The sequence below is a fragment of the Dunckerocampus dactyliophorus genome, chromosome 15 (assembly GCF_027744805.1).
Source record: "Dunckerocampus dactyliophorus isolate RoL2022-P2 chromosome 15, RoL_Ddac_1.1, whole genome shotgun sequence".
NCBI lineage: Eukaryota > Metazoa > Chordata > Actinopteri > Syngnathiformes > Syngnathidae > Dunckerocampus > Dunckerocampus dactyliophorus.
In genome coordinates this window covers 16,727,849-16,747,800 of record NC_072833.1, presented here as the reverse complement: position 1 = coordinate 16,747,800, position 19,952 = coordinate 16,727,849, and the positions used below count along the sequence as shown (strand labels likewise).

The window sequence follows — 19,952 nt, the reverse complement described above, 5'->3', positions numbered from 1 at the left end:
GCCAAGGGATGCAGGAGGCACACCCTCCACCCACCCGGCGGAGGCACGGGCGGCAGAGATGTATCGCCCAGCACCTGACCCCACGGAGCAAACCCCTGTATGCCCCCCCCCCCAAATAAATAACTAAAATAAATAAATAAATAAAAATACACACACGCACGCACATACACACTCCTACGCACCCACACACACGCACATAAACACTCCTACGCACAAACACACCCCTATGCGCACGCTCATACACACTCTTACTTACTCAAGCGCGCACACACACACACACACACACACACACACACACAGTGGTCGACTGCCCGACACCCGGAAGCCCCACCCTATCCCCCGTTGGTAACCCAAGGAGCAGCGGAGCCGGGGACCCCGGGGTCCCAGACATACGATTCAGAACCCAGGGGCGGAGAGCGCAGACCGCCGGGGAGCAGGAAGACACCCGGCCACACCCCCCCAGCGGTAGGACGCCGCCAGCGAGGCAGACAGGGGAGTCAGCGAGGAGGAGAGCGGGAAACCGAGCAGGCAGGCGGGAAAACGGGCGAGCAGCCAGGCGAACCACCACACAGCGCCAACCGACACCCGCGGGCCAGCAAACCCCGAAGAGAGAGCGGGAGCACCACACCCCAAGCCGCAGGGAGGCCAAGCACCAGAGCCGAGAAGGCGAGACCAGCAGCCGACCAGCCGACGGCCCCCACAAACCACCAGAAGCCAGACCAGCCACATGCCACCAGAGCCGACAGCGCACCACCCGCGCACCGGAGCCCCACCCCCGACAAGCCCACAGACAGACCGGGGGAGGCGAGGACACAAACAGCGGCCCGGCAGCGCACAAAGCGCAACGGCGACAGACGCCCAAGCGCCCGGCAAAGCACGACCCCCCCCAGCGAGCCCGGCCCCAGGGCACCCGCCCCCCCACCCCCACCCCGCCACCCAGGCCCACAGTACCCGCAAGCATGACCAAGCCCCAACCCACCAGCTGGCCCGGCGCCCCAGCAGCCACCACAGCGCAGCAACCACCGGCCGCCGCGACAGCACACGGGCCACCCGAAGCACCAGCACCGCCCCCCGGAGACCGCCGAACCCGCCCCAAGAGCGCAGAGGCGCCCGCGGCACGTGTCAGTCCAGGGGGGGCACCGCAAGCCGCCCCCCCCCGGCGCAAGCCCCGGCATCAACAGGCCCCAGAGGGCCACCCCAGGGAAGGGCAGGCGAACCAGACAAGGGCACCCCACAGGCCAGGCCGCCCCGGGCGAGCCACCGTGACGGCCAGGCCCCCGGCCACACCGCCGACCCTGGCGGGCAGACGCCGAGGTGCACGAGGCACCCCAATCCAGCCCGCCCCACCCGTGTATGTGATAAGGTGTGATAGTGTCTATGATGCAATTAAAAAATAAATAAATAAATAAATAAAATAAAATAAAAGAGGATGGTGTATCTGTGTGCATGTATATGGAGTGTATGTGGATGATAGCTAATGATGCAATTAAAATCGGGGGACAGCTGCCGCTCGGAGGGCCCCTCACCTGGCCAGCCCCCCCAAACCCTAAGTGTCTACTCTGCGATTAAAATTGGGGGGCAACAGGTCAGTGGCACAGCAGGAGCAAAGGAGCCCCGCAAGGCAGCTCCCCTCCCCAATCACGCCCGACCGTAGGCCACCCCCCAATGTCCTATATATATGTGAGGTGGTGCAGTGGCACAGGAAGGACGGGGGCCCCACACCCCAACGCCGCCCAAACCGAGCAGGGGGGGGACCAAGGACACATGACCGACCGGCCGCCCACCACAGCCCAGGCTCGGGCGTGCCGCAGGACACACCACAGGCCCTACCCGGCCCGCCAGGATGCCCAGTCCGGCCCACCCAACCCCCCAGAGGCGATACCCCCAGCGCCCCCCAACACCGGAGCCCCACCGGAGGTAGCGTTCACAGCGCCACCCCCAAACCGCCAAACACCACGGACAAGCCACACGCCCCCAAGGCAGATCCGACCGCCACCAGGACAGCGGGAGCCGCGCCCACGCGCCCCCCGCATACCACCACGGCCGGCAAGGGAGCAACACCACGACGACCACAAGAGCACCGGACCCCACATAGAGCGGAGCACGGCTGCACCCACGAAGCACGCAGGCCAGAGGCGCCAGGGAGGGACAGAGAAGCAAGCACCGCACGACCGGGCCCGCGAGAGGAGCGGCCCCCCGCCCGGCGCCCAAGCAGATGCCCCCGCCCGCCCCGCCCCCCGCCACGCCACAGACCGGCCACCGCCCCACCCCCCGCCCATCCACCAACACGCCAAGGGGGAAACCCCGGAGGGAGGGAGACAACCGCCGGCCCGGAAGCAAGGACCAGCCTGACACCAGCAGGCAGCAGGGACCGCCCGCCAGCCCCCCGCCAGCCCGACCCCCAAGCCCCCGGCCAAAGCCACCCCCCGACCGCCCCACCCCGGAGCAAGCATCCTCCCGCCGATCCCGGGAAGCACCACGCAGATGGACACCACGCCGCCCGTCCCCACGCGCAACCCGCCCACGGCCCCCACACGCCCCACCCACCGAGCCACAGCGGCCCCGTCCCTGAGGGGAGAAAGCAAGGGATCCCCCCCACCCCAGCACCACGCACCCCCCACCCCGAGCCCAAACCGCACATCCGCGACCCCCACCTCCGCGCCCCCCGTCACCCGGGGGACAGCCACAGGCGCCGGAGGATAACAGGCAGCTCCCACCTATCACACATACACCACACACATAAATCAGTGAAATAAAATAAAATAAAATAAAATAATTAAAAAAAAAATAAAATAAAAATAAATAAATAAAAAGGGGCAACCCAAACCACCCTCCCACCCAGGGGAGATGGCTCCGCGGGGGCAGCTGGGCTCAGGCACCCGCGCCCCCACCAGGGGGAGAGGCCGGCCCCCACACCCCACACCGGACGGCCCCACGCGGCAGCCGAGCAGGAGGGCCCAGGGCAGTCCCCGCCCCACCCCCAGAGGCAAAGGAGGCGAGGGAGAGCCAGCGCCACCAGCCGCACACGGGCCCCCCCAGCAGCAGTAGGCGCCCGGCACCCGCAGGATGCAGCACCCCATCCACCCACCACCCCGGAGGCCAACCAACGCCGCCCCCTGGTCGACCCCCCCGACCCCGCCCCCGCCCCATCACCCGACCCGGACCCCTCCCCACCCCCACCCACCAGCCCCCCCAGGCAGGCAGCCCAGCAAAGAAGACCCGGGACACCAAGCCCGCCACCGCCCGCCCCCGAGGTACCAGGCCCACCCAGCGACCAGGACCACACCCCACGCCAGATGAACGAGACCCCCAGGGGCAGAGACAGATGCCCTCACCCCCCTGAGAGTCAGGTCAGGGAATTAATTATTGGTGCCCATATAGACTGAAATTCTGACATTTGTTCTTTAGATTCAGCAGACATTCTCTCCATAGCTATATGATCTAACAAAAGATTTTTGTAAAGAGCTATGTTCAGTTTCTTCCTTGATTTCCAATTGATGAGAATGGTTTTCTTGGCGATGCTTAATGCAGTGATGAGAAGCTGTGTTTGATTTGTTTCTACATCAATTGTGGAGAGATCGCCCAGCAGGCATAGTAAAGGAGAGGTAGGAATGGAGAACCCAAGTGCCAAAGATAGGTACTCACACACTCCGTGCCAAAAATTTTTAATGGGAGCACAGGTCCACATGGAGTGTAAGTAGTCATCTATTCTATGGTCTGAGCAGTGTGTACAGATGTTAGAGTCAGTTAAGCCCATTCTAAACATTCTATGTCCTGTGTAGTGTACTCTATGAAGGATTTTAAACTGAATCAGCTGTAGGTTGGGATTATTGATTAACCGGGAAGCATTAAGACATATTTGCTTCCAAAATTCAGGGTCACAGCTTGTAGATAAATCTGAGCTCCATTTGGAGATTGGTACTCCAATTGTGTTGTCATTTTTTGAAAGTAGAATATATAATTTAGATAATGTTTTAGGGGCAGATATTTTTAAAAATTGGTCAATAGTGGTATTGCTTTCCCATGATATGGTCCTGAAACTTGCTTTAATTATGGATTTAATTTGTATGTATTCAAGAAATTTGTTATGATTTATTCCATACTGTGTAACAAGGTCGTTAAATGAGATAAAGTTGTTTCCTATAATTATATTTTTCATACAACTTATTCCTTTTTCGTGCCATGTTGGGAAATTTAATGGTTTCTTTTTAAGCAAGATGTCAGGATTATTCCAGACGGGAGTGTATTGGCAAGGAGTGAGCGAGAATTTTGTTATTTTTAAAAATTCCCACCAAGCTGTCAGAGTGTTGCTTATATTTATACTTTTAAAACAATTATTTTTTCGGAGGATTTGGCTAATGAAGGGCAGGTTACAAATTGGGATTTTGTGGCTAAGTGATTGTTCTATGTCTAGCCATAAATAATCCAATGGGTTAGGGTTGATCCATTTTAAGATATACTGTAACCTGTTTGCAAGGAAGTAGTTGGAGAAGTTTGGGAGTTCTAAGCCCCCATATTCTTTAGATTTTTGTAATGTTTTGAGACTTATTCGTGCTGGCTTATTTTTCCAAAGAAATTTATTTATATATGAGTCTAATGACTTGAACCAAATTATAGATGGTTTAGTGGGGATCATGGAAAATAGATAATTAACCTTTGGTAAAATCATCATTTTCACGGTGGATACTCTGCCTGTAAGTGAGATGGGCAAGGTTCTCCAACGTGCAAGATCATCCTCTATTGACTTCAATAGTGGAGTATAATTCAAGCGGATCAGGTCTGACAGGTTGGAGGAAATGTTAATACCCAAATACTTAATGTTCCCTGAACACAGTGGTATAGAGGGGGTGCTCTGGAAACCAAAGTTAATGGGCAGTACTGTGGATTTAGACCAGTTAATGGAGTAATCTGAGAAGGTGCTATAATTGTTAATGAGTGAGATAGATTCGTGAAGTGAAGAATGTGAATTATCCAGGAAGAGTAATACATCATCAGCATAAAGGCTTATCTTATGATGAACATTTGTGGTGTGGATCCCTTTAATATTTATATGTTGTCGAATTGCAGCTGCAAGAGGTTCGATAAAGATAGCAAATAGTGAGGGAGAGAGTGGACACCCTTGCCTAGTACCTCTTTGTAAAGTAAATTCTGGAGAGATGTGATTGTTGGTCCGAACAGAGGCCTTCGGGGTGTTGTATAGTATTTTAATCCATGTTCTGAATGAGTCTCCAAAGCCAAATTTATGTAGTGTTGCAAAGAGAAATTTCCAGTTTACTCTGTCAAATGCTTTTTCAGCATCCAATGAGACAATTGTGGTTTCTAAATTATGGATGATAGAGTAATCAATCAGATTGATTAGACGGCGTACATTGCTAGTTGAGTTTCTCCCCTTAATAAATCCTGATTGATCAGGGTGTATTATATGAGGGGTAACTTTTTCCAGCCTTATAGCTAACGCTTTGCATATTATTTTAAGATCTGCATTAATCAGTGAAATTGGACGATAACTGGAAGGTAGTGTTGGGTCCTTATCCGGTTTCAGCAGGAGACTGATTGTAGCTGAGTTCATGGTTGGAGGCAAGCATGACCTGTCTTTAACTTCCAAAACCATTCTAAGAAATATTGGAGATAGTAATGGCCAGAATGTTTTATAAAACTCGGCAGGGAAACCGTCAGGTCCTGGTGCTTTATTATTCGGCAACCGGTGTAGAGCGTTATGGAGTTCTATGAATGAAATGGGTATATCTAAGTTGGTCACCTGTTCGTCATTTAATTTTGGTAATTCTATGTTGTTGAGAAATGTTTTGATATCTGGGAGAGATGGTTTAATCTGAGGTGTATATAGATTTTTATAAAAGCTCCTAAAGACAGAATTAATTTCTTCCGGGAGGTGAGTGATGTGACCTCCTGAGTTTCTAATGGAGGAGATAGAGCTTTTTTCTTTATTGACTTTTAGCTGGTTAGCTAAGTATTTTCCGTGTTTATTGCCATGCTCAAACTTTTCCAAACGTAGTCTCTGCAGTTGGAACTGAATTTTCTTGTCAGTAATTTCTTTTAAGTCTAGTTTCAGTTTCCTTAGGTTACTTAGGATATGCTCATCCTTTGAGTCAGCATGAGCGGTTTCGAGGAGTTGGATTTTTTTCTCCAACTCTGATTCTAGTAATCTCTCTTTCTTTTTCTTATATGATGAATATGAAATGGTTTTTCCGCGCATTACTGCTTTTGCTGCCTCCCACAGAATACTAGCCGAAACACCGGGTTGGTCATTGAAGTCTAAAAACATTGTCCACTCTCTTTCAAAGTATTTTAGGAAGTCTGAGTCTTTTAGTAATGATGTATTTAATCTCCAGCATCTAGTAGGAGTGCTCATTGTTTGGTTAGTGAGAAAAAGAGAGACTGGGGCGTGGTCACTAATGGTGATAGGGTGTATGTGAATGTTTGAGATGTCTGATATGACTGAGTTGCTTGTCAAAAAGTAGTCAATACGAGAGTAGGTGTGGTGCACTGGTGAGAAATAGGTATATTCCCTGTGAGTAGGGTGATAAGAGCGCCAAGCATCACAAAGACCAAAATCATTCATGTATTTCTTCAGTATCGATGTTGATTGAGACTCACGATGTCTCCCAGCTGGGCTAGACCTGTCCACTTCTGGGTTAAATACTAAGTTGAGGTCCCCTCCCAAGATCATATTTGTATCCAAATGTGCAGAGAGAGAAGAAAAGAAGGCATGAAAGAAGGAGGGGTCGTCAACATTCGGACCATATATGTTGGCAATGCAGAAATGTACATTATCAACAGATATGTTCATAATTATATATCTCCCTTCTGTGTCTGTAATAGTGTTGTGGAGTGTAAAATTCACCCTCCTGTTAATTAAAATAGCTACCCCTCTCTGTTTGGAGTTGTAACTTGCTAAATATGTGTGTGGGAACTGTGGTGAGTGAAGTGTATGGACAGCTGACTTGGACATGTGAGTCTCTTGTAATAAGACAATGTCTGCTTGGGTGTTCTTCAAATGATTAAAAATTTTTTGTCTTTTTTCTATCGACCCAACTCCCCTGACATTCCAAGTGACAAACTGTAGTGAGTTCATCCTACACTAGCTTTTGGTGATGTGTGTGTAAACAAGATCAAATGCAAAGTATGTGTACCTGGAAGTAAAATTAATGGGAGTATATACAGTACATAATGAATGCTTAATTTGTACATAGGCAAAGTGTAACATAGTAATCCTGAATGAACTAAGACAACTAAAGTGAGGACGTGATGTGGGTTTATGCATAAGTGAGATGAGCGTGCTTGTGAGTAGTTGTGATATCCGTATCAATAGTGGAATATGATGTGTATGTGTAGAAGAATGCGTGCACGTGTGTGTATTTGTGTGAATAGCTTGAATTTGGTTGGGATTGGACTTTGAGGGTGTATGATGTCACTGTGAGGAGATGCTGATTGAAGGAGACAGCTGGCAGACAAGAGGATATGTGACAATATGAGGAGGGGAGAAAACGTGAGACAGAGGGGGGAATAGAAGAGGAAGAAATAGAAGAAGAAAAAAAAGGACAAAAAAAGAAGAAAGGCTGTGCATACATACAGTGGGATAGAGAGAGAAAAAAAAACGGGGGGAGGGGTAAAGTGGAAGCAGACAGTAACATTGTAAACGCTACAAGTGTGCGCGCTGCGAGATAGAAAGAAAAGTTACCTGTTTGAGATAGATCATTAGTTACCATATCAATACAGCCACGGTGTTACTTCCCGGTCGCGGTAAAGTTGTCCATTAACGAAGAGTTTATCCACCGTGATGACAGCTCGGCATCCCTCGTTGATGAACTTCCTCCGAACAGGGAATAGGCGTCGGCGCCTGTCGAGGATTTCTCGGGGGAATTGATCGTTGACGCTGAAGTCCGTCCCCTTCAGCTCCCGACCTCGGCCCTTCACCTGTTCCTTCTGCTTGAAATGTTCAAATTTCGCCACGATGGGTCTCGGCCTACGGTTCTCTGGCTTCTTGGCTCCCAAGCGGTGAACGCGGTGAAAAGTGATGTTTTGGATGGCGTCCGCTGGGAGTTTGAGTTGTTGCGCCATGAAGGCCCTCACCGCTTCTTCCGGGTCCTCCTCAGATTTTTCGGGAATTCCCGCGAAGACCAGATTGTCCCTCATGCTCCGGGCCTGGAGGTCTAGAATCGTCTCCTTCATGGTCTTGTTTTCCTGGACGAGTTGTGAAACTCCGTCGGTGAGGGACTTCACCGACTCGCGGAGGGTGGCGTTCTCCGTAACCAAGGAGACGATCTGGTTTTGGCTGAATTCCAGAGATTCACGGATGGCCTGGAATTCTTTGTGAAGTACCTCGACGAGAGCGAGGCGGCCGTCCAGGCAAATCAGCCTCTTGTCGATGGACTCAAGGATGTCTTTGATGTCAGTGCCTGGCGGAGATATTCCTCCAGGTGAGTCTTCTGGACGGCTCCGTTTGGGGTTTGGTGTCTTCGGTGATTTTCCCATAACTACACGTTCGAAGCACCCGTCGATGTACTCCTCCAGATCTTCCAGTTTGGGTTGGTTAGGCGTCAAAGGTGTTTAATTTGCTGGTTTTGTGTCGAGATACTTTGCGGATGTTTTAATAGTTGATTGTTTGTCTTTTTTTTTCGAGCGCTATGTTCCGCTTGTCTGTATTCCGCGCGTCACGCACACTCTCGCGAGATTACAGCATCACGTCACGTCACAGCCCCGGGACACGGGACTTAAACAGGACTGCCTACTCGGCATCCACTCTCGGAGTATGTCCTGCGGTCCTGCGTGGGTTTGGCCGCCATGATGGTGAGCACAATCCAGAAACATGGCATTGAAACATGTCCTCGGCACACTGCTCAGCCATTAATTGCTCTAATAGACGATCCAAAAGGGCAGATTTGTCATTTTTCAAGTTCCCCAAAACAAGGACAGGTGTGTGTCATAAAAATGTTTTGTAGATATCTAACACTGGTTGTTGTAAATAAACAGGACAGTGGACAAGACTCGCAAAGTGTATATTATATTATATTATTGTATTATATCTTAAAGCTAATTGGTTTCTCTGGGTGATTAGTTGAATTCATGACAAGTCAGTGATGATTATGTAGGTTATAGTCTATCAAATGTATTAACAATGCCATTACTGACATACCGTAAATTCCGATGTATAAGCCGCATGTGTCCATGTCATAAAAAGGCATATTATGGCGCGCACGAGTGTGTGAGGATCAGTCAGCTCTTTATTTGACTGGATCTGGACGATATGAACCAAAAGTCAGATCTCAATATATTATAGGGGGAGTTACATCCCGACGTACGTGCTCCTAGGTGCTGGCTAAGTGCAAAAAATTGAGAAAATCGCAAGAGACACGCACATTTCCCGCACGGAAAGAACAATAGAACAAAATATGCAGGAGTGTCCGGTTTAAAAGGAAATTTTTAAATGTCAGCAACTCAAAAATTGAACAGTGGGCCAGGAACACCAACCTGTCAATTGCAGCAGGCTTAGCAACTGTCTGACTTCTTCCCGTCAAAGTACTTCTTGACAACTCGACTCACAGCGACACAAATAACTTTGAAATGGTATCTGCCAAGGCTGTGACGCTAAACCTACCATTGAAAACACTCTTTTCTTTTCTCATTTCCCATCAGTATTTGTTCTCGCTTGTGGCTTCACATCAACCGCCATGCCGCTGTGTTTCCTCAAACTACGGTGTGGGCCAAGGGTCAAACAGGACACTGTTAATCGCACGTCAAAAAAATTAGCGCTATTAAAGGGAACATGCATGTCCGTGGCAGGATACAGGATATCATGCTTGCAGTACATTCAAATGTTGGCGCCATCTAGGCAGTTTGAGGAACCCACTGCATACAGTCCCATTTAACCTCGGCCATCCTGTGCCACTTTTTCTCTTTCCTCTTGGCCGGAGTCCCAAGACAGATGGTCCACCCCACCACACAAGTGTGTCCAGAAGGCCAAAAGAACAAACAAAACCCGCTTGAAAGCTGAAAAACTCCCACTGCGATTAGTCCTGGAAGTCATGCCTCTCACCCGTGACCATAACATAGGTCAGAATGTTCCAGAATTCTATTTTCAAGCCGATACAAAATCTGCATGTGTTCTGCTAAATCAGTTGACTGGAAAAAGGGGGATCATAATAAGTCATTTCTGTCCCTTCATGTACAATCCACACATAATGTACTAAAAATGTGTTTATTGGATTTAAAAGTGACTTTGAGGGCAAAATGGTACAAGTATGCTCTACATTTTAACAAAACTATATTCCATTTTTTAGTATTTATAAACTGTATTAGTCACAAACCAGAATAACTACAGAAACCTTTTGCATGCTTAAACATATTTAGCTGCAATATTCCAAAAAGTGTTAAGGAAGAAGTTCATCATCAAATACAAGACATAGCTACTGCTATGGCCGCTGCTAATGCGGTTCTTAACAAACAAACAAACAAACAATACAATACAAACAATACAAACAAGCTCTGGTCCAAAAAAAGAAGGCGAAAGTTCCAGCATGACTCCACAACCTCAAACTTGAAGAAAAAAGTAATTTAATGCAACCTTTTCAATATCAAGCCAAATTTAGTTGACAAAAGCGACATCCTTATGTAATAAAACTAAGAAAGTAACCTTTTTGGACGTATTTACTAAACGCCGAATTAATTATTTAGAAGTTTATACATAAATCCACGTTTAGTTTGGGTAGTTGAGCGGTAACACAGGGAAATGAGAAAGACGACATTGAATACTCTCTTTCTCTAGCCTCAGAGACACGAGAAAAATATATTCCCGCATCGAAATATGACCAAAAAAAACATCAAAACAGTCCTACCATGTGACGAAACAGCAGCATCCACGGAGGCAGAGATGGTAGTCACTCTTCTTGTGTCCATTTTGAGAGGAGGGAAAAAAGCGACTATAGCCTGTTAATGGTGACTGTTAGGGTGATAGTTACTAGATCGTGCTCATTGAACTGTAGGCACTTTATGGAATCACAGGAGTAGCACTTCGGGAAGAGCGTGGCTAATGTAGGCGAGAGCAGACGTCAATCAAGTCTAATTAATAAATAATTAGGAGGTAGCACCAGGGGCGGAGCTAAACGGTGTGGCCATTGAGGGGGTTTCTTTTAAACAGTTTATTATTCTTTGCTATTATTATTAGCTCTTACTCTGATGTAACGCATCAGTTCTAAAAATCAAATGTACATATCTAAATTTAAATCCTGTCAACTTGTGACATTTTTAGACTCAGAATGTGCTGTTTTATGTTCCAAAAATATATCTTTGTGTTGTTCTTGTGTCCTCGTGCTAATTTTAGACCCATCGTCTTCACCAATTTCATTATTTGTTTTTTTAAAAAACTTTTTGTCAACAGATGCATGTTTGAATGATACTGGAAAATGTAATATACATGATATAGTTTATCGTTCGCTCTATTTTTACTTAAATAAGTAAAGCTCTGGTAATTTCACTGTGTAGTGAATAAACTGTATTTGCCAAAGCCCTTAGTTGAAATAACATCACTGATATTTAAAGTGCTCATTTTACCAAAACACATTTTAATCTTGTTAGTTTCTATTTGAAAAAATGTTTTTATATCAATGTTTTTTCCGTGTGCTCCTACGTGAATCACCACCTCATCGTGGTGGAGGGGTTTGAGTGCCCGAGGATCCTACACTCCTGATCAAAATCTTCAGACCAGTTGAAAAAAAAAAGTATAACATACTGTAATACAAACATATAAACAAAAAAGTTGGAAAATGCTGTAAATAAAGCTGGAGTTTCACAACTGACACTTCTTCACTGGTCACTGTCCTCACCCTCCCACTCCTGAACTCCATCATCACCTTCCTGGCCATCCACACGCTGCTGTCTGTCTGGGCAAATATTCTCATCCACATCACAGCACAAGTTCTAGTTTCACCTAACTGTCAAATAACCAATTTATCCAGTGTTCCAAGCGATTCATATATGGTTTTATGGTATATTCTTGACTAATTTGGACAATAGAACAGACTACAGCACTGTGCATATGATGACTTGTACAATGAAATGATGCTGACATGTTTTGGAGAGAGCAACCATTAGACCTGAAAATCGGCAACTATTCAATTGGAAATTGTGCTTAATGTTGGCTAACTGTGCTAACTCTAGCTACCTGGACTTAATCATTTGCAAATATGGTCTTAGACATGGAGGCGTGTACTAAGACATTTGAAAACTGATGAAATGAATGAGAAATTCAATTTAATCGCCATGTTGTTTGGAGGTTTGTCCATGTTATTTTGAGAATGTAATTTCTGTTTCAAGAAATGAGCCAAACCAATGGAGAAAAACTGTAACGCATGTCATGTAAAGATTAAAGAAAGAAGCAGCAAGACACACATTCCACACACCATTCAAGTCTTTTTAATCTCCAAAGCTTGCTGTCTTTGTTACACGCTGCACACGACAGCACACAATACAACAGCTGGCAAAGCACACGGTCGTGCAAACATCGAGCTTGGCTTCTGGAATTGTGGGATCCTTTCTAAATCCCATTACATTAAATTAAAACAATCCTTTAAAAAAATTAAATATATATAATATGAGCTTTGTTTAAAAAAAATCAACACACAAGTTGCAATCATTTGTTCAAAACAAGTTGATAATAACAATTCAAACATTTCAGCTCAATCAATCAATCAATCAATCGGTGATACATTTAGTTCCAGACAACACTGTTGGAGTTCTTCAGCTTTGGCTTAAAGCTTCACATGGTTACCGTGGTTACATGGAGGAGGAACTACACAACCACTGATGTCATCATGTGGATATATTTAGCATGTTTGCCATAAATAATTGTCTTCACCTAATCGTACACACGCCTGTAAACACACACACACACACATTTCCCATCCTTGTTGGTAAAGTGCAAGGCAAAGATACAGTAAACTTTGAAATGTATGACACAAATACACACACACACGCACGCACGCACGCACACCCCTGGAACGTGTCGCTCTGCTTGGCACAAGCACCTCCAAGATGAGAAGGTGTCACCGACAGCATACAAAAATGAATTCCGAGATAACTACGATGTTTTCTTTTTAAAGGCTCGTAATAATATGGCAGCGTAGCATCACTACATTAAAGGCTAATATTGTCTAAATCTTAATGTGAGTGAAAGAAATGAATAGGCATTTTTCCTGACGATAAATGACCCAAATATAAGACGGTATTGTCTTGTATAAACTGAAAAAGGCAGGTTGTCTTATATTTGGGGTCAAGATGTGTATTCATGCAAACCAGAAGGTGGCGCCAAACGCCAAACCAGCCCACAAACAGGTCTGGACAAAAGAGTCGTCGTCTTATATTCGGGTCAATACAGTAATACAATGCAGTGTGATTTCCTAATGCAAGCAGCCCTGGCGATAAACATCTACTTACAACACTCTTACATATTTGCTTAATCTTCTTCATGTGTGGTCTATTTCTAGTCATTATTTATCTTAATTGTAGACTTTTAGAGGCGAAGGGGAAGCAGCAAAGCCACTGGAGATCGTGAGAAGCACTGGCAAAGCAAAAAAAAAAAAAAAAGGGCTCACATTCGTGCGTTACATCTACAATCAGCAGTTTGTTAGCGGGCCCTGAATGGCCACAAATGACCTCATGAGTACCTGTGGGAGGCCACAACATACTAAGAACCACTTTAGAACCACCACACCTTCATGTTGCATGTGTACATTATCATCAATTATATTATTATTTCAACAATTCACAGCTCGACACACAGATACATTCAATATGTTTCTTCTTTTTTTGTTTTTTGCAACATTTAAGATATTCTGCAAGTCTGAGGTCACATGGCAGTAGCAACGAGAACTGAGTCTCACTTGAGTCTGAAGGCTGTTTCGCTTTCCGACATTGGGCCTCAGCATGCAAGGAGAGCACCGTGTAAACACTCAGGTTGGAACAAAACAAACTAAAAAACCTTATTAAATTAGAAGTTCTTTCACCACAGCGATGCAAGCGAGGCCTCTTTCAAAAACAAAAAGAACAGGAAGTAAACCAACTTGGTCCCACCTCTGTCAGCCCACCTGGTCGCAACAGGGAGGAAGAGGAAGAGGGGGGCATCTCCCCACCTCTGGTTGTCAATGTGATGGAAAAGACGATGCACCTCACCGCACCCTCAGTTGCCCGACGATTCTGCTTCAGGAGTTTTGACGTCCCATGTTCCTAAAGTAGAACCACAAATAACAAATCGTATGAATTATGCTGCAGGCTCGTCCTCCTTCCAAACTCTCAGGCACAGCTTGACGTGCGTCAACAATCAAAGTAAGAGCAGCTGTTTACTTGCAGAGTGAGAGGGGGAAAGGTGAGCCAACAGTGCCATCAAGTGGTCAACTCATGTGAAGCCGGCATCATGGCACTGAAAGACCAACACACGGCTGACTTTTCCCTCTGGATGATCAAGGACATTCTGCCTTCTTGAGGTGGACAAAAACTTTTTGGAATGCACCATATTTGTTGTGTACATAGCAAATTTTAACTGGCCGATGCCTTCCTTGGATTTGAAGGTAAATAATAATTCTAACTAGGTTCCTTAGTTTTTTGAAAATGTGGCCCACAGAAATATTTAGCTGAATAGACCTGATTTATAGTCAGTTTTCGACATTCTAACTTTGAAAGGATCCACTTCTTTATGCTGCACCGCAATGAAGGCAGCCATGTTTTTGCATGTTTCAACCTGACGAGCCAATAGAGGGCAGCAAAGTGTTGCTCAAAGCAATAATAAAAAAAAAAACAGGTAGCTTTTAACCTACTACACCAGGGGTGTCAAACCCGAGCCATGGAGGGCCGAGACACTGCAGGTTTTCTTTCCAGCCAGTCACTAAGGCAGGTGATTTTAATGATCAACACCTTCAGTTTGAGGGAAGGAGCTCATCAATTAAATCACCTGCTGAAGAAACTGGTTGGAGAGAAATCCTGCAGCGTCTCGGCCCTCCAGGGCACGAGTTTGACACATGTGTACTAAACCATTGTTGGTCTGACATTAAGATTTATTTGTTCCAACCTGAGAGAGAGCTGTTGGACCTCTGCTTGTGGAGCTTCTCCTTCTCCCTCTTCCCCTTGGGCATGATCTTCAGCTTCATGCTGCTCTTGCTGCTGCTGCTGCTGCTGCTGGGACGGACTGACTCCTGGACCAGGACACACAATCGCAAATGTACACAATGACAGTGGTTGGAATGTGTGTGTGTGTGTGTGTGTGTGTGTGACAGAGAGAGAGACCTCACCTCCTCAGCGCAGTGCATCAGTGGACAGATCCAGTGGATGTCATCCAGCTTGTGGAGTTCGGTGCTCAGGCTGTTCAGGGTCACGTGGAGCTCGTTTTCCTCAGGGGACTCAGACTGAGAAAGAGGAAGAGAGGGGTGTGTCACAGACAACCCGACAGAAAGGTGTCGCGTAATGGCAGCTGCGAGCAAGATAATTTACCAGATGTTTTCCATCCAGAAGCATGGTGGTCTCTGCCTGCAGAACCTTGCTGCTGTTGACGATTTCGACCGCCGTGCTACGACTCAGACACTGAAAAGAAAAAATTACATAACAACATTCATATAGTATAGTAACAGTATATTACTGTAAATGCTCCAATTAACGCGGTCTATAATTAGTGCCAGGTCAAAAAACATGACTTGAACACCTGTGTCGGCAGGCAACCTCCTTAGTTTTAAAAATTAACTCCAGAAGTTGACAGTAATTGCATTTGAAGTATAATGAGTAGTCAGCATCCAGTAGCTTTACCTACCGCTGTAAAGAAAGAAAATAAAAAAGAAAATAAATAAAATCCTCTCCCCAATCACCACCTTCTTCTAATGAACACCTCATCCTCTTAGCGATTTAGCAAAATAATCACCTTGCCTATATTTAGGGCATTTATGGCATATCTCATACATTAGAAGGAGACTAAATCTATTGCTATTAAGAATTGTCCACACTGAAGTGATGCTTTGGCTTCATGTTTCAGCATGTACATGCACAAACGTGCACTGTGTCGGCCCCTGGGGCCATCTGTCGACTCGTCTGGACCCATCTGTCTACTCTGCCTGGCGTCCCTACCTCAGGACTGGACAGCTTGGCCTCGGTCAGCACCATCGCGCTGGCGTTGACAGCATGCGCCAACTCCTGCTCCACCAGCTTGTGGGTCTTGGCGGCCTCGCGGATCCTGGAGAGAGGAGAAGGAAGGGATGAAGATTGTTCCGACACCTGTTGGTGCCACATAAATATTTTAACAAGCTGTACTGACTTGTTGATGAGCGTGTCGGCCACGATGCCCAGCTGCTGCACCTGAGCGCACTCTTCCTCCGTCAGGTACTCCATGGACTGCTGTGAGTCAAGGCGGGGCCTGGGGTTGCGGTCGATGTCGACTTTCATCTTGTCCTCCCAAGACTTCAGTGTGCTCTCAAACGCCTGCAGACACAGAGCAACTTTAGGCCAACGGAGAGCAACTTTAGTGAAGGAGCTTTGAGGAGAGACGTTGACATGATGATCTCATTTAACCAAGGGCAGGACACATTTAGGAGGATCAAACCAGCCAGTGAGTCAACATCCCACTCAGCAGAAACCATGGAAACAATCTGCCTGAACTTGCCCCTCTCAAGAGAGCTCCCACAGGCTGGAGCAGCGGGAAGTGATCTTGATCATGAAGCAAGAGTGAACAAGCTAAACGCCACATCATCGCCATGAGTGAGTACACACCCTGTCTCTCGTCAGCATCTGAGCTCGATTCTTGTGGAGGATCTTGACGATGCCAGGCGGCTGAATCCAGGCCTCGCCGTCCACCTGCACGGGGACTCCCTCCTCCCCCTGGATGGTGATCTTCACTTGGCGACACTGAAAAACACACAGCGGAGGTCAGAGGGCAGTTCAGTGCTTAATGAACAAATTCATCATCACACACTTCATAGACAAAAGTATTGGGAATAAATGTACAGTGGAGGCTCGGTTTACATCATTAATCCCTTCAAAAAGGTCCGACGAAAACCAATACTTACAAAAACTGAAACAATTTTTTCCATACAAAATTATGTAAATCCAATGAATCTATTCCAGACTACCAGAAATATGAAAAAAAAACCTTTTTTAGAGAGAATAATGATAGTTTTACATGCCGAAAACAATGTGAAATAATTATAAATGATGATTGAAATAGATGAATGAACATTTAACATCACTTTTGAGTGGAGGGAGGGCGGGAGGGGAAAGAAGAGCCACACGGATGCTGTTCCACTCTCGTGTGTTTAAAGAGTGGATGGTTAGATCTGTATACTTGCTACTTTGTTGTGAACTTCAGCAGCAGGTACAATCATCAATACAAACACACACCGGCCCAGCTCACTTTCTGTCTCACTTAACGGCCTGCATGCTCTGCGAACAAGTCGCACACATACAGGAAACAATGCTCCACAAGCCGACCAATCACAGCCCCTACGGTTGGTGAAGTTAGATTTTTTGGGTGGTGCATGTCATGCTGTGCAAGAGGAGGAGAGAGCTGGTGTAGTGTACGCTGGTGTACTGACACAGGAGCATTATCAATGTTTCACAGACTGAACTTGAAACTGAAACATCCGAAAGCGAAAAGTACAAGCGCATTCAAAATGCATACCAAGTGCGAAAAATGCACACGTGCCGACGGGTCTGCAATAACACTGATAAAGTCCCCCCCTCCCCGACACATCGCCGCGTCCCACTATTTGAAAAGCACTGTTGTAACCTGTGCGATGCGGTGGTGCTGCAGGTTGATGACTCTGGACATGGCCATCTGCATGCTGCCAAACACGGCCACCACTTCCAGCTTCTTGTCGTCAAAAGACGGCGCACCAAAGTTCTGCATTGATAAACAGAGCAAGCCAAAGGGTTAGAGCTGCTATAGATGGTGCTCCTTTATTTGTAACATCCATACTCACATTGTCCTCCTTGGTGCCGCCCCAGAAGTTGATGCCGCCTGCATAGCTGGGAATGTTGAGCACAGCCAGTCCCTGGAGACTCGGCAGAGGCACGGAGACGCCATCACACTAAAGACAGAAGATTCTGTTATGTTTTTGATCTTTCTTGAAGAGCTGTAATGAGTGTGTATGAGTCCAACCTCAAGCTGAACCCTCTGCTCTAGGTTTTTGTAGGTCTTCTGGACAAGCTCTTTTGTCCCTAGCACTCCGTACCACATCATGTTCTTTGTGCGACTGCTGCCGAAGAACAAACATACTTCATGGTAAACCCATCATGGCAAGCTGTGCAGCCGTTTTTTCTGCCTACCTGCACTTTTTGGGGTGCTCATCCCTCTTGTTGTTGAACTCCAGCGAGATCTTAGCGTCCAGGCCAATGCCAAAGTAGTTGTTCATGACGCACTTCTCCCAGCATTGTCTGCACGCAAGCACGGAGGGTCAATTCAGAGGCATTAAAAAGAAGAGTGCAACACTAAGAGGCCGCATAGCCAGACGTACACAGAGTCATCGTTGAAGTTGACCGCATGGAGGCTATCTGGTTTCTCCAGGACGATGGGTGAGGACGGGCTCAGACTTCCGTGGCCTGAACGGAGGACGGCCATGTAAAAAAAGCACCCAAATTAATTTTAAAATAGCTTTCAAATGAACAATTGCATAGCACAACACTAGCAACTGAACCAATGTTGTAACAGCAGTAAGGAACAAACTGCTCAGTCAGCATTAATAGCGCATAACCGTTCACTGTAAACAACTGTACAACAAGTGGAATACACAAGTTGCACAGCTGGGTCACAACATTTTAAAGAGCATGCAGAGGTAGACAAAGCTACTAGATGCCGACTAGTCTTGATACTGATATAGCCCCTGCCATCTTGTGGAGTTAATAAAAACTACATCATCAGAAAGCCAACAACCACAGATGATAATGGCAATGTTTTATGAAGAGACCCCGGCGGTTATTTGCTTTTGTAGACCAAGCACTCTGCGATATAGGAGACTCTGTGGTTAATTGACAGAGTCCTTAATTAATATCCAAACACTTACGCATCTCAGCATCCTTAAGCTCCTCGCTGTTTTCCCTTTTAATGGAGGATAAGGAAGACATCCTATGGAACTCAGTGTGTCGGTTCTGCTCGTCCACCACTATAAACATGACACAGGTGAGCGGGGGCACTGCCTCAGAGAGCATGACTGATGCTGTCAGTCCTCTCTCACCTTTCTCTGCTTGTTCAATGATCTGCCTCAGTGCCTTTTTCAGGCTGTTGGCCCGCAGCATCAGTTGCTCCCTGGAGCGGTACGTTTGACCTTCAGAGCCTGTGTCACCGCCGTTTTTATCAGGGCCTGACCCACCATCCTCCTGGCTGGGAATGGAACCTGCCGGAACCACCTGGAAGCAATAGGAGATGAGGAGGGTTGTTTTTTCTGCCCTCAACACAGGTTAGCTCCCCCTTTATTACCTGCGCGTCCACTTCCTCGCTTAAGGCTTTGACCAGAGAATCCAGTTTCTCATTCAGCAATGCACACTGGGAGATAAACATATACACACATTTTTTTTCAATGCCAAATGATTTTGTAGTGTCTACTAAAATGCACTTTTGTGACACCTCTTAATTAAATAACTAATCATCTTGCTAAGCCATTCTGGGCTATTGCATGCTTCCAACTTTGTGAGAACACTTTCTGTTCCCTGTGCACAAAAAGGCATGTCTGAATGGGTTTGGTGTGGAAGAATCTCTGTCAAAAATTCCATAGTCATGTCAAAAGTCTTCCCAGAATACTGAAGTGTACCAAAATATTCGCATTTTCCTAATACGTTTGTCCAAAAGTGTGTAGAATATTGAATAAGAGCCTCTAACACAATACACCTGCCCACCAGTGGCTCTCACACAACTACCTTATGTAACACCACACACACACACACACACACACACACACACACACACACACAAC

General features: G+C 46.5%; 2 protein-coding genes across 4 annotated transcripts in view; both read right to left on the bottom strand.

Annotated features, from left to right (window-relative positions):
- The window catches only part of kcnip4a (potassium voltage-gated channel interacting protein 4a), a 77,214-nt gene extending 66,187 nt beyond the window's left edge, over positions 1-11,027 (bottom strand). Inside the window, exon 1 of the mRNA XM_054799813.1 lies at positions 10,854-11,027. Within this exon, the coding sequence (XP_054655788.1) occupies positions 10,854-10,914 (61 nt within the window). The 5' untranslated portion in view covers positions 10,915-11,027. The remainder of the gene's footprint in view (positions 1-10,853) is intronic.
- A 2,494-nt stretch (positions 11,028-13,521) lies between these two features.
- si:dkey-172j4.3 (diacylglycerol kinase delta) overlaps positions 13,522-19,952 on the bottom strand; it is a 37,443-nt gene continuing 31,012 nt past the window's right edge. For all 3 annotated transcript variants that reach the window (XM_054800635.1, XM_054800637.1, XM_054800636.1), the window contains 15 exons: positions 19,460-19,525; positions 19,218-19,389; positions 19,047-19,145; positions 18,501-18,585; positions 18,313-18,420; positions 18,146-18,242; positions 17,967-18,074; positions 17,774-17,887; positions 16,759-16,893; positions 16,307-16,470; positions 16,120-16,225; positions 15,496-15,585; positions 15,297-15,410; positions 15,077-15,200; positions 13,522-14,238 (listed from right to left, as the gene is read on the bottom strand). In XM_054800635.1, the coding sequence (XP_054656610.1) occupies positions 14,192-14,238; positions 15,077-15,200; positions 15,297-15,410; positions 15,496-15,585; positions 16,120-16,225; positions 16,307-16,470; positions 16,759-16,893; positions 17,774-17,887; positions 17,967-18,074; positions 18,146-18,242; positions 18,313-18,420; positions 18,501-18,585; positions 19,047-19,145; positions 19,218-19,389; positions 19,460-19,525 (1,629 nt within the window). In that variant the 3' untranslated portion in view covers positions 13,522-14,191. The remainder of the gene's footprint in view (positions 14,239-15,076; positions 15,201-15,296; positions 15,411-15,495; positions 15,586-16,119; positions 16,226-16,306; positions 16,471-16,758; positions 16,894-17,773; positions 17,888-17,966; positions 18,075-18,145; positions 18,243-18,312; positions 18,421-18,500; positions 18,586-19,046; positions 19,146-19,217; positions 19,390-19,459; positions 19,526-19,952) is intronic.